The sequence below is a fragment of the Excalfactoria chinensis genome, chromosome 5 (genome assembly GCF_039878825.1).
Source record: "Excalfactoria chinensis isolate bCotChi1 chromosome 5, bCotChi1.hap2, whole genome shotgun sequence".
In the NCBI taxonomy this organism is placed as follows: domain Eukaryota; kingdom Metazoa; phylum Chordata; class Aves; order Galliformes; family Phasianidae; genus Excalfactoria; species Excalfactoria chinensis.
The window spans coordinates 15,090,272-15,105,076 of record NC_092829.1 but is presented as its reverse complement, the minus strand read 5'-3'; the positions used below and the strand labels follow the sequence as shown (position 1 = coordinate 15,105,076).

Below are 14,805 nucleotides of genomic sequence, written 5' to 3'. Positions count from 1 at the left end.
AATTGCATCTGATAGTAAACTGCCAGGTTTAAAATACATTTTTTACATTAAAATAATGTATCCCATTTTACTAGCATAGAATTCTCTGTCTAAAACACAGTAAAAAAAAAAAAAAAAAAAAAAAAAAGAGAGAAAAAGACACAGAAGTTCACAAAAGGGAAAGCAGTAGCATCATGAATCAGCAATCATCTGTACCCAGGCACAAATTTTGTCCATCAAAACAGTACTTGAACAAAGACGTTCCTGGAAAATGTGTTCTGCTATAGATCACTACTATGTTTGTTTAACTTGGCTTAAGCTCGATGTCAAGACTGCTCTGACCATCAGCTTTCAGCCCTCATAAATTTGAAAATATTGAATGGATTGTTACATTCTTTCTATAGCACTAGGCATCAATTCACAAATACAGCAAGTTGGCTTATTTAAGGAATTATTTTCAAAAACAATGCAGATGAAAAATGATGGAAGTGCCAAACATTGTTATCAAAAGCCATAAAAAAAAAAATCATACCCAAAAATTGAGACTTACTTTTCCTGCTGCCATCAAGGACAATGCAAATTGATACCAGAGATGGAATTCTTCAAATGCAAACTTCATGGCTCTTTCTAAACACTAGTTTTGAAAGGAACATTGTTCATTAAGGACACATTCTTTGATTATTAAGATATAGCAGTATAAAATTTCTTACAGATAAACACCTAAACCCCACATAATCACAAATCTGAATTACTTAAATAAGTGAAAACAGCTGACAGATTGTATATGGAAAAATCAAATTAACTTCAACAAAAACATTTTCTTTTATACACTTTACTTAAATATTCCTATCAGCACTATCTTATTTAGTCTGAGAGAAAGAATGAGAGATTTGACAGCTTACTCTTTCATGAAGGTATTAGGAGCAAAAGCTCCAAGAGGCAAGGGAAACATTAAATGAAAAGTAAAACTGCACAGACACATGCTGTAAATTGTGAACACTCATCCTGCAGTGGCACCATATGTACTTATTGGTACTACTTAAAAGACGAGGGAAAGTTCACCTAAGAATATTATTTCCAAGAATTTTAACATCACACTAAATAATTTGCTGATTTTTTTAATTAAATAACTGAATATCAATAGGAAATTCATTACTGCTACACTAGATTTAGTATATTACATTAGCATTATATGTTAACTTTGAATGTTTCCTACCTGCTGTTATCAGCACAACCTATTTCATTTTGCTACATTCAGTTTAACTAATCAGATCGGGTCCGAAGAGTTGGAAGGCTGAATACTTCTCTGGATTGTTTTAGCAATGAACTTTCTTGTCTGCGTAGTCCAATTAAAGCAGCAGCTTTTCTGCTCTGACAGTTATAATGTGTATGTTAAATAGCAATATCATTAATTATTTTTTGCATTCAAACTCAGAAAGCACACACAGTTTAGTAGTGTACTCTATGTAACAAGAGCTGAAGCAAAGAAAAGCACTGAGAATGAAAAACAAAAAATTATATATGTATATGTATATATTTATAGCTAACGTCAGCTGTAAATTTTCCTAATATACAGATTTTAGCATCACAACTATTTCTAAACAGTATTTTTATTAAGTGACATTACAGGGACAGAAGTTTCATAAAGCAAAACCTTTCTAAGTGTTGCAAAAAGTTCATCATTCAGTGTGTGTGTGTATTAAGTTAAATTTCTATTAAAACAACCTATGTTTATTTCCGCATTGCTCTTTCTTTCATTATTGGAAGTTAAAAGATCAGAGCAGAAATCTAATTAGCTGCACATGGATTTATTTCCTATTACTTTGGATACTTGACAGAGATATCCAGGTGAGGCACAATCCACCACCTCCACACATGGAGCTGGCACAAAACAACAGTTGCTAAACTCGTCTCTATCTCCACTGATTAGTACAACTGTAGTCCTCATTTGAGTGCTTATGTTTTCCAAATGCTCTTTTTCTTTTTGCTTAATTGAAAATGAATTGCCCATTTTAACTGAGAGAAGATATAGAAATTGTAGAATTTGATAATAACAAAATAATTAAAACAAAGCAAAAGAACAAAGAACACAAAGGTCTCCCATTGTAGAGAATTCTAGGACTGTGTTCCAATATACTCATTAATGAATTAAGTACTGCTCTTTGCTGTCCAGCCTCCAGATCACTGCTGTTCTGAAACGTTCTCTTATGAGTGAGACACAACTCTGACAAAGTGAGAGCAGATAGTGACATGCTGGACAGGAGCTTCTCACTAACACCACTTGGCAATTCTGTCACACACTTGACTTTGACTACAAAAATAGCATGGCAGTTAGAAAAACAAATACTTTGACCGACTGTATTTTACTGTGCTTAACATCCATTCTGGAAGTATTAAGACAGCTTCATTTAGAAACAATCCTGCTGGATGGTACTAAGAACAAGAGGGTATTGCAGCACAGACAAGACATCAACACCCAAGGACTCTATCTTTGCTTTTCCGAGTTAGCCATAGGAATATATTTAACTCCCTATCGTCAACTGCTTTTCTTTTCTTTATGGAACTTGAACAAAAGGAAGAGAGTGACAGACAAGGAGGAAGTAAGAAAGGACTACATAAAATAGAGAATTCTGCCTCTCATTTATTTATGGCACTTCCGTAGCACCACAGTCAGCAGGAGACAGAGACCTATAAATGATCCTTGGTTGATAACAAAAACAGACATATCCACAATGGTTTTGGGCATCAGAGAATCTTCATAGGGGATAGCTCTCCCAAACCCCTCAGCTACCGGAAAATATCATAGATACACTCCTTTAAGTCTAAAATAAACTGGGATTCATGAATTCCACAATACTGTCTCTACTTTCTATACCTCTGTGTTAGGAAGAGTCTACCTTCTTAGCAAGAATCTGCCATTATAGTAAAAACCCAGAAAAAGGAAAGTATCATACACCAAAAAATGAAGGGGTTTTCCAGATGGCTCAAGCAAGCACTACCTGAGAGCCTTTATTTCAAAAGTAGTATAGAAGTGCTAAGAAGAAAATGTTAGAAATTAAAAGGTTGGTTACACACTTGACTATTCAGTACAAAATTTTACAGGTTGTATGGTCTTTTCTTCATTACTTCACAAATCTAGTAGCAGGGCAAGAACTGTAAGCACTGTACACATGCTACATTTACGTAGGTGATTTATCCAGCAACATGAAAACCTTGTAAAAGGAGTGTTTCTGAACTAAAAATTCCCAAATTCAAAGGAATTGACTTGATGAAGGAGTCAATAAGAAATACATAACAAGTCACAGTACCATGGAAAACTGAAAGTTAAGATCACTTTCAGGATAATGGCAACCAACTTAAGTAGCTGAACATTAAGCAAGACCCCTCTCCTGAAAGGCAGAAATGTAGCTCTTGATACTGCCTTGTAAATAATCACAATTCACTACATGGACAATGTAATGGTAATTACACAGGTAATGTTGAAAGCATTACTGAATTTTCTTGTTCAGTGCTATGATCTTCTAAAAAGAACATGCTTGAAGTTATGGAATTCAAAGACAAATATCTAGGAAAATTTCTGATCTGGAAAATTTATCCCCTGGTAGGACATTGATAAGCTCCAACATGTCATATCCTAAGAAGCTTAAAAAACAATCTGATGACAGCCAGAGTTCCTGTGTTTCAAGAGATTTATGACAGCAGAAATTCTTTGACCAAGTTAGAAAGGCCATAAGGAACTGAAAGCCTGTTGTGTACAAACTCCATAAAGAGATAACATCTCCTTATCCATGAACATGGCTCAGCATTAGAGTAGTAGAATAACTTACTTGAATAACATTGATGTGACAAATTTTTGCTCATTTAATCATTTGCATTGTATTTTTTTTTTCTATAAGTAATCAGCTACAACTTAACCAGAAGATCTCAAGGTACTAGAACTGGCCAGTTTCCACAGTTACATAGACTAATGGTGTTTTCTGACATGGAGCTGCAACTGCTCCTCTACTGCAATCATCATTAACTCACAGAGAATAAAGCTGGCAAAAAAAATACATTCTTGTTACACAACTGTTAACACTTCTCAATTTGCATTTATTGTAATGCTTATAAAAGCTTCATACTATGGGTCACAGGATCTAAGGGCACTCATACTACAACCACTCACTGAACTGTAGTGGCCTATTAAAGTTTATGCTTTCTTTGTTCTTTTGATGACAAGACCTGGAACAAATTAGGTGTTCTAACCATCCCCTGACAAGTCCCTGCTGGAACTGTTTGTATCCAGAGTATCTGTATGCAAAATAATTGCCACTTGGACCAGGTCTTCATAACACAATTATGTTCTATTGTAGGATCAGTGTCTCTGTGAACTTTCAGAAAAGATCTTCTATTATACTGATGCACAACTTGCAACTATAAAATGTTTTCAAGAGGAAGAATACTCAAATTCTGATACCATAGTAGACTTCACTATCAACATACATCAGAAAAAAAAATTTATAATTAAGATTTTCATTTTTAAAAAGGTTTTATTTTTATCCTACTAAAATAATCCTTTATTAAAGTAAACAGGTATGTTTTCTAAAAGCAAATCAATCTCTGAATATGCCTGTTTACCATGCATGCTGAAGTACTCCTTCTGGATACCACTAACTAATACAGGTCAGTGACAGCATTCTGCTGCTGGGTAAGCACTATTTTCAGCAGCAGGAGCTCTGTTCCACCCAAAGAGTCCTGGGCAGGCAGGTTGTTTCTCAGGTATAAAACTTTTAACAATACTTGAAAATCTCCCAAAGTATTGAGTTGCCACAGTCTAACATGCACAAGACATTTGAGGCAGGACGTGCACTTTCCCACTGACCTAAAGAAGTAATACATTCCCCTTTATTAACTCCAAAATCATTTTACAAACTATTAGGAAGTTGGAACACTCCAAATTTTATGAAATGTACACGTAAGTCTTGCTTTGCAAGAAAACCTCACAAATCCTTTTTAAAGGCATTGATACTGGTGAACTATCCATTAGAAAATATCTGAAGTGAGAAAAATCTTCCAACCAGTAATATTTAGATCTTATTACAAATACACATTAATGAGGTTTATGGTAATATATTTAAATAAGTGCAGTTTAAAAATTAAGTTTGGTCTCTCCTAAACTCAGAAAGGGACTTCAAAATAAGAAGCAACTAAATTCTCCAGGCCAAGAGAAGTGGAAGCACCAACAGGCAAAAGTCTATGAGCACTGTTTTCAACCTGTAGTACTTCAGCACTGCCAGCTGAGATATCTAATGTGCACCAATTTAAGCAGATCCATGCCTCCCGACCTAAAAAGCACGTGAATTGCTGTGCCATTAAACATTTTTCACATCTTTCAGCGTTTTTGTGCTTGAGATCTTTGTGAAAATTTGGACAGTAAATATTGTGGGGCAGAACCTACCCATTATTTATACAGTAGTACATGACAGAATCCTACATTTATTTAGCCCTGAAGTACTAATACAATTAAAATGATTAACAGATAAAGACCAAAACATCAAAGACGCAGTTCAGTATTCACTGCTATGGACAAACCTCTGAGAGCATTTCATATTGGCCTCTTCTTCCCAAGGCTATAGTAAGTAAATCATATACTACAGATGCACTTTGCAAACTGATGATACGATCGTTTTTGTGTTCTGGTATTCTGCTTAGTACAGCATCACGGTTAGCCTGAAATATAACAACAAAAACAAATCAAGTCAGACATTGAACTCAACCTTATTCTTGCTCAAATAAATATTATAACTGGAAGTATGATTTGGGGGTTATATACATACAGTGATTTGAATATTTTTATTTACACGAAATGCTACTTGGATCATATGCTCATTCTGTTTTACAGTATTTTCTTAAGTAATTTCATAAAGGACAGAAGTTATGAAGGCTTGTGTTTTCAATTCACAAGTAAAAGATAATACTACATTGATAATACAAGACCGTGTCTAAATACTAATGTTTCATCAGTCTTTTGTAATCATTTCTTACTCACATAGCAGTTTGAAAATCATTGCTCTTTTTAACTACTATAGGTAGACAGAATTAGCATGCAGTGCCGAATGAATTGCTCTTGACTCTCAGGAAACAACTCTCACAAAGACAAGTTTGAAGTGATTAATATTTTTGAGGGTAATACTTTTGCCTCATAACTTGCAACAATTACTTGTCAAGAAAAAGATGACTGAAAGCTTGCCAAGAGCATAATGCTCTACCATGATAAGCATCCAATTTAGACAGACCTAACTCACAAAGAAAAAGCCGTAAGCTACCTGAAAGAAGAGTTACAAAAGCATTATGTTAAGGATCTTTTTGACTTCTTAATGCTGATATGCAAGGAAGTACTCTGGCAAATACAGTAAACGGTAGTCAGATGCTGCCATAGAGGACATACTTTGCTTCACACCATGACCACTACTCACATTAGAATTCTTTGTTACACTATCATAAGCTGCTCAAGCACCTTGAAGAGGCATGTGCCCCCTTTCAGATGCAGCAAAAGCAACACATGGTATATGGAAACGCTTGCTTAGTCTAGTTTTCTAGTGATAGATTCTGTCATTAACTCTGCGATGCAGCTCACTAGGAATAAGGACAGTAATCCACACTACCATTGAAGTGTACATAGCAACTCTAAGAGTTAAAACAGGGCAACATTCAATAAACTGTTCTGATCTTACTTAACATACAGACCAGAAATGTTGCCAGTGTAAAACACCTCAGCTAAGGAACTTAAATTGCCATTGGTGTTCAGTGAGACAGACTAATATACGATGACTGAGATTCCAGAGGTTCCACCCCTCCATTTAGAAACTCAGCAAAGGTTTGAGCCTAAGCTTTTAATTTCTGTTAATTGACAATATATAGTAGAACTGACCTGGTATGAGAATGTCAGTACATGACAGTTGATTGGTAATTAATAAAATCGTGCTATGGGAAAATATGAAAAACTGATAAAAGGCACAAATAATCCACTGAAAGGAATCACCTGCTGGAGAAATAGGAAACTTAAAAAAATGAAATATATTCCAGTAGAAAAGGCTGAATGTCTTCATAAATAGACATAAATAGAAATAATTCACAAATATGACCGATATCTGAGTGTTAATGAGCAATGGAAAATATTTTTGGCGATGCTTATTCGGCTTACCTAGTAGTCTTTGATTTTGGTTTTTACAACAAAAATAACTTACATTTTGAGTCTGTCTGAATGATACCTGCTGGTGCAACTGTGGTTCATAGTGATGTGACAAGAAAAGACCTGGCTTTGTGTTCACTTGCCTATAATTTGGAGAAGGCTACGTTCAATCACTCTACAGGAGAAAAAACTCCTATTCATAACATCTGCAGAGCTCATCCTGCTGCTTCAGAGGAACAGAAGCTTGAATTTCAGAAGAAACTGCCTATTTTCTTAACAGAAAATAAAATGTGGGCCAAAAAGCAAGGCATAACCAAAAATGTTTTCATTTAAAAAAGAAAACGGAACACACACATACACACGCACCACTTGCACATCCACTGTTTTACCTACCATGGATTCACTAATAAGTAGCAACAGTAAGGCTTCTTCCGTATTTTCTTGAGGACAAAAGATGCTGTTCAAAACAAACATTTAATTATTTAAGCAGAAAATTCTACTTTTAGGAGTAGCTTACACAAATATTGTTTACTGAGTACTGTAAAAACTGGAAAAGTCCATAAAACAGAATAGATAAGTTACACTTTTAAAATGCTTAAAATTCATTTATCTGCAGTGCTCTACATTTACTTTTCAGAAAAGCTGGACAAACAGAATTACAAGATCATAGAAACACAAGGTTGGAAAGGGCCAACAAAGATCATCTATCCCAACTATCCCTCCCATCACTATTACTACCCATATACAATAAAAGAACTAAACAACCATGGTTGCCAAGTGTTAAAGAAAACATCCGAATATCCCAAAATTTAGTATAACTTAACAACTATGAAAATATCAACTGTGGTTTAACTAGCTGTTGGCATCTCGTTATCTGAACAGAATCTGCATCACTGATTCAAAGGTCAGGAACAAGAAACTCTCAGAGGAGAAAACTGAAGGAGCATATAACAGCTCTATAAAATCATAAATGATATTATTCAAACATCATTCACTGTCCTCCAAAGAACTGAATGCATTTAAATAATATATTAGGTACTGTATTTAAAGCAAACCAGTACATTTTTGACTCAAAAAACTGGAGATCTGGGGAGCGTGTAGGAAGAATTCTCCTTTAAGTATGTCTCGCTATTTGTTGTTGTAGGTACTTGCTTTTCATCACTGTTGGAGATGAGGTACTAAGCTAGACACATTGTCTGATCTGGTATTAATCACTTTGATGTGACCAGAGAAACTTAATTACACGCTCTGCTGAAATTGTGGAACTCCTTGCTTACATTTCCAAAGAACAAAAACATTATACCAGACAAAGCCACACTTTTGAAAGGAGCCGCGTTTCTACAGAAGAACAAGTTGGTAATGAAGAATATAAATAAGTTTGAAAGATTGAGTCTGAGATGTCTGCTGTAAGTGTTCTGGTCTGAGGAATCAGAATCGCTAAAAATCTTTGAAGAGAAAGGCTATTCTACTTTGTAGCGGAAATGTGGTATAGTGCCACAATTACGTGGGGCTACTGCTGTATGAAGTGCTCAGAAATGGAGATCTGTAATAAATAATAAATCTGCAGCTAACAATAAAAAGGTCACAATCTGGGAAAACAGTTTAATATTAACTACATGCTGTAACAGAGGAACTGACTTCTCTTTACTTGGGAAGCAAAGAAGTTGTTTGAATGTTTGGGAAAATGTGTATCGCAACATAAAAGAGACTTCCTTATGTAGTAACATCATACAGTGGCCTGGATTAAAAAGGACCACATTGACCATCTAGTTTAAACCTCCCCACTTGCTATGTGCAGAGTCGCCAACCACCAAACCAGGCTGCCCAGAGCCACATCCAGCCTGGCTTTGAATGCCTCAAGGGATGGGGCATCCACAGCCTCCTTGGGCAACCTCTTCCAGAGTCACCATCCTCTGAGTGAAAAACTTCTTCCTAATATTCAACCTAAACTTCCTCTGAGTAAAAAACTTCTTCCTAATATTCAACCTAAACCTCCCCCGTCTCAATTTAAAACAATTCCCCCTTGTCCTATCCCTATCAATCCACACAAACAAAATACTCAAAACAGCTCAAACACTGCCTTTAATGACACAGCATTCAAGACATAATCAGACAAGTCTGAAATTCAAGAACCCAGAATTCCTGGCTTTTAAACCTACAGCTGGACAGTATTCTCAAAAAAATGAGTTTGTTTTTTGGAGAAAAGTCGAGAGTTTCATGTGGAACAGGTAAGAACTTCCTCAAATGAGATTCTCAGATCACACCAACTTCATACAATGGCTGACACTGGAAGGTCTCTCTGGAGATTGTTCAGTCCAGACTTTCTGCTCAAAGCAAGGGCAGCTGGAAGACTGCTCAGGATTGTGTCAAAGTGGATTTTTACCTTCTCCAGTAATGGAGGATCTACAACCCCTTCTAGTTCTGTAAAAGATGTTTTCTTCAGTTGAAATGGAATTTCAATCTTCTACATCTCAATTAAAACACTTACTGTCCTACTAGAAAAAAATCATAACTTTGCCAAGATAATTATCTCCATTGCTACAGCCTGTTTCTAGGTTTTCCGGCTCACAGTGTTTCCAATATGTATCACAGCAAGCAAGCAGTGGTTGCTGGCTAAACTAAATATAAAGTGATCCCTCAAGGACTTTGCACAGATCCGCTATTAATTTATGAATGAGGTTTTACTGCACATTATGTAAAATATGAAAGCAACAAAGTTTCATTGGATCAATCTTAATATCAGTGAAAAACAATGACTGCCAAATCTTTCAGATTTCATTACTTGATTGGACATAAGCACAGCAGATAAAAATAAACAACAAGTTATTAACTGTTAAGAAGGTCCAGATTCTAAGAAATATTTAACACTACAACTAATGGTGATTGTTTGTGGGGAAAAAAAAGAAACAACAAAACCACACAGAAGCATAAGCTGCAATTATAATAAGCTCAAACATTTAGACAGAAACTTTCCATTCTGAAAAGCCATTTGTGATATATACTTAGCACTAAGCCGAGTAGCTCAAGGTGACAGAAATATAGCCATGCATATTTTGTATGTATGTAGTCTTGTGTATGTCAAAGATAATACAGAACAGTGACTCTATCATGTACCTCAGCATGGAATCAAAAGATACTCAGAGGATTGAGAACAGTGTTGTGATACACTGCAAACTTCTGCCTGAAGAACATCCACACTGCCCAATACCTTTCCCATTTTCAACAAATATAAGCTAAATTATCCAGTGCAGCGGATAACAATTGCAATTATGGAAACAAAAGACAAAGGTGTGAACTCGGACGTACTTTTCTCCAGTGTATACCCGCGGTCTTCTACTGAGTGTGTAATTTTTCATATTTGAACCTTTCCGAAGTGGATCATCGAGTGGCGATTGGTGAGGAGGATCTTCCAGTGGATTCCAGTAACTCTGTTCACACATGCCTCGTAACAAAATTTCAGCCAGTTGTCTTGCTATTGTCTGTAAAAGCAGACAAATATTTTCCTTTGAAACGCTGAATGAAGTCTCTTCAAAAACACCGGATTATTTTAAATGCATATTAGTCAAGTGGAAGGTATTTTACTTTAAAACATCCAAAATATCAGGCATTCTGCTGTTCAAAAGGCGTAAGTACCCATTTAAATTCTCTAAATGCAAATTAAAAATGGCAGTAACAAACTTCAAATTTGCCTATTACAGTGGAGCACATTCAGATATATTTTTGGATATTTTATATTTTATACTCTAAAAGCTCTACCACCTTCCCCAGCCACTGCAAGTGTCTCCCTGCAGCCTACGGGACAGATGACAGTGGAGCAGATATCCCCGCTGCAGCCTGCACAGAGGCCCCACAGGGAATAGGGGCCTACAACGACTACTGAACCACATGGGAAGGATCCACACAGGTGTGCTGGGAAAGCACAAGGATGAAGGAGCAGTACAGAGCAACTGCTACGGACAAATCACAGCTCCCACTTTTCCATTCCTGCTGTGCTGCCTGCTCACAGCTAAGGGAGAAGAGGTAGAAGAGTTAGGAAGGAAGAAGTGAAGCTGAACCTGGGAAAAGGTGGTGGTGGGTGCTTTAGATTTTGCCTTTGTTTCTCCCTATCCAATTCTATTTTAACTGACAATAAATTCCATTAATTTTTCATAAGTCAGTTCTGCTTTGCCCATGACAGTAAAGTTCTTTATCCGAACCCATAAACATTTCTATCTTTTTGTTCCTGTCCTGTTGATAAGGCAGAGTGAGAGAGCAGCCAGGTGGGTGTCTGGCAGCTCACCACAGCTATAATCCAGATGCAAAGTGATCTGGACTTCTGACAGCGAGGGCCTGAAGGTGCTGGTGTTTGTTGCTATTGGTGAGGTTTGGCAAGAGTGAAAGCGGGTTGCAGATAAGCATACATAAGTTTATTTTGACCACTTATTCCCAGTACCAAATATTTAAGTACAAAAATACTTACATAAATATTATGCAATAATTTAAAGCTTTGAAAAGTCATCCTACAGTCTTTAACTAGCAATTTAATCTCCACTTTAATGTTTACTGTCATGTAGCATACAAGCTACATGACTACATATGAAAATGATGACAACTCAGATTAGTACCAGCAAAATAGAAAAAAGGCAAGCATTCGTATCAGAATTGTGAGCATTTCCCGGGAACAAATGTGTAACAATCAAGCCATGAGCAGAAGCATATGATCTACATTTTCCACCTAAATTCCTATATGATTTATTTATTAACATTTGTAATATTATCCCTCATCATTGAAAATCTGCCATTTAATAATTTAAATATGCTTATTAGGAATCTGTTATTAAATTAAGAAACACATCACCTTATTACCACTCTGGAAGTTGTAAAGGTGCAGTATTAGAAAACTAATCTAAGACATTTTAAAAGTCATTACCTTAGGAGCAAAAGATGCAAGTCTTGGCCCTTTGTTATACCAAAAAAAAGATGCAAAAAAAGATAAATCACTTATTTAGTAGAGCTTTATTTTATGATTGTATCAGTATTAATTTTCAAGATCTTGCCTTTCTTTCCTTCTCTTGAAGAGACTTTATTATGAAAATAAAGAAATGATAACTTGAAGTTTCCAACTTAAAAGAACAGAAATGAAGACACTGCACGCTGTCCTCAATCTCATTACATTACAGAAAGATGAAATAATATCCTGGTGAAAGTAGAGAAAAATCACAAATCGGAAAACTATCACTAAGCTTGAAAGCATGGTTGGTCAGAAACCAATTATGTTTTGGTCATAACCACAAGTAGGAAAGGAGTAGGGAAGACCAGGCATCAAGCATTCTGTTTTTACTTTAATCATTCACTTCAACCAAGAAACGTACCTTTACAAAGTGGCAGATAACAGATCCCAATTAATATGCTGTAGTTTGATTACCTGTCCCTAACTCATATTTATGCTTCATCTGCCCACTAGAATTCATAAGCTGCAATAGGAACGTGGTTTAATGACTTACCATTCGCAGATTTTGTGTAGTTCTTGTTTCAACAGCTCTTAGTAATTCTCTAAATCTACCAACTCCTCTTGTCAAGTTCCTGCATATGAACATAAAATTTAACAGCATTCTAACTTAGATGTAGAAACAATTTGATATATTATTTGATAAAATCATTAAAATCCACTGCATCAATTTTTATTATTTTTTCTTTTTTCCTGTGCATCCACATCACCTTTCTGTGAAATATACATGTACATATCTGGGCACCCCACCACTGATTACAGAGAACCTCTGCTGCCAGAGTCTTAAAAAAACCCACAAAACATAAGCAAAAAACATTTTTAGATGAGCAAACAGCTCAAAATAAAGTGTAAGAAGTGATCAGTCCAAAAGGAAAGCAAACAAACAAACAAAAATGGCCAGGCTGTTACAGTAGTTTTAATTTTCAATTGCATTAAAAAGTAGAAACTGTTGGGGTTTTTGGGTGGGCAGGGGGAGGAATTAATTCCAGCTGCCTCTTAGTATCATAAAGCAGGAAAATAGAAACAAGAATAAATCTATCAAGACTCAGCGAAAGTTCATGTCTTAACTCCTTAGAAAGGAATCAAGACATAACAAGGCCCACCACGTGGCCAGAAGGAGGACTGAGAGATCAGTGTTCTCGATTTAAGTTGGTTTTTGGTGTGGCTTCTGCAGCTCAAGTTTCTTTGACCATGCCTCTTCCACTTCTGCTGCCCTAAACATATACACGTCCCTAAGAGAGGAGGCCTCAATCATACCAACAGTTTTAGCAGACCTGAGCTTCATTCTCAAACAATAGAATTAAAAGTTTAAGAACATTGAAGATAATCTGTTATCCTTTTCTTACCATTGTATCTATCATCTCTGCTATCTATTTTTTATTGTATTTAAAGCCATTATAAATATCTTATTTAATATTACTACAGCTTGTTTGTATGCTGGTGAAAGAATAGGTTGGCTCTTGGTTGTCTAATTTGTACACTAAACATCTTTTAAATTGCAATTTTATACCAACTGAAAAAGAAATAATCAGAAAACTGCATTTTTTAATTCAGATGTTTTCTTCAATTCTAGTGTTGGAGCACCTGTAACTAGTATGTTGGAAGAGATCGTTCTGTAGAACTGTAAAATTCTTATCAGTTTAGCTAGAGACCAGTAATTTTACTCTTCAGACTACAGGACAGAGGTCATCACTGTTCTGTTACATACAATAGAGGATTATCAGCATATTTCAGAAACTTCAGTCTCCAGAACAGACAGACAGGTGAACTTGTGCATGAGAGACCTTTTAAAATACGTACAAAAAAGGTCATTCAAAAGAGCTAACACTTCCAAGTAACAAAATCCATATGACCAGGTTGAAAGTTACGTTGAAGTAAGCCAACAGAGTTCACTGAAAAAGCATTCATTTTAATTACTTAAATTTTAGTTGTTCTTCACAATTTATTAATTCTATTTAATTCCTAATTTTATTAATTTTGTATTTCTTTTAATTATTTTAACCATAGTTATTTAAAAGATAACACTTTTCTAACAAAATAATCTTGGTTGTACACCTAGTACATAAACAACTGCATGAAAAATTAAAGTTTAGTTGTACTTTAACACAGGACTCCTACTAACTAATAAATATTACTTCAACTTCATAGAAAAAACGAAGGTAGTACAGAAATTCAGCAGGCTTCATCTTGAAAAACTCTCTGACCTCAGTGGAAACTGGACTTATTCCGCACCTTTGTATATGTGTTCAAAAGAGCCCAAATCAGCCCACTGGAATCTCAGCTTAAAGTCTTCTAAGTCCTAGAGTATATTTTAAATGAATGAAGCTTCCTCTCAAGGACTGTATTGCAAATCCAGAAATGTGCCCTCATGACAAGAGTCAAAAATGATTAAAAAACAAACAAAAAAGCCACACTGACCAAAATCTGAAGTGTTGACTGCAAAATTATCGAGAGCAAAAGTGATAACAAAAACAAAAACCAACACAAAAATCTGTCATCTTCAGATACTATTTTACTACTAGAGATTAAATACAACACACAGTAGAACTTCAGATCACAATAATATGAATTCTATGGGAAACAAATGCTATTTCCTAAGATTTCATATGATGTTTACATCTTTTGAAGTGAGACAAGAACACCGAAAGGAAACCTCTATGAAAAAAGT

At 35.5% G+C, this 14,805-nt stretch overlaps 1 protein-coding gene across 2 annotated transcripts in view; it reads right to left on the bottom strand.

Annotated features, from left to right (window-relative positions):
• Window positions 1-14,805, bottom strand: part of TTC7B (tetratricopeptide repeat domain 7B) — a 114,776-nt gene that overhangs the window by 62,984 nt on the left and 36,987 nt on the right. For both annotated transcript variants that reach the window (XM_072338611.1, XM_072338612.1), the window contains 5 exons: window positions 12,634-12,712; window positions 10,457-10,629; window positions 7,544-7,607; window positions 5,551-5,688; window positions 530-613 (listed from right to left, as the gene is read on the bottom strand). In XM_072338611.1, coding sequence (XP_072194712.1) covers window positions 530-613; window positions 5,551-5,688; window positions 7,544-7,607; window positions 10,457-10,629; window positions 12,634-12,712 — 538 coding nt within the window. The remainder of the gene's footprint in view (window positions 1-529; window positions 614-5,550; window positions 5,689-7,543; window positions 7,608-10,456; window positions 10,630-12,633; window positions 12,713-14,805) is intronic.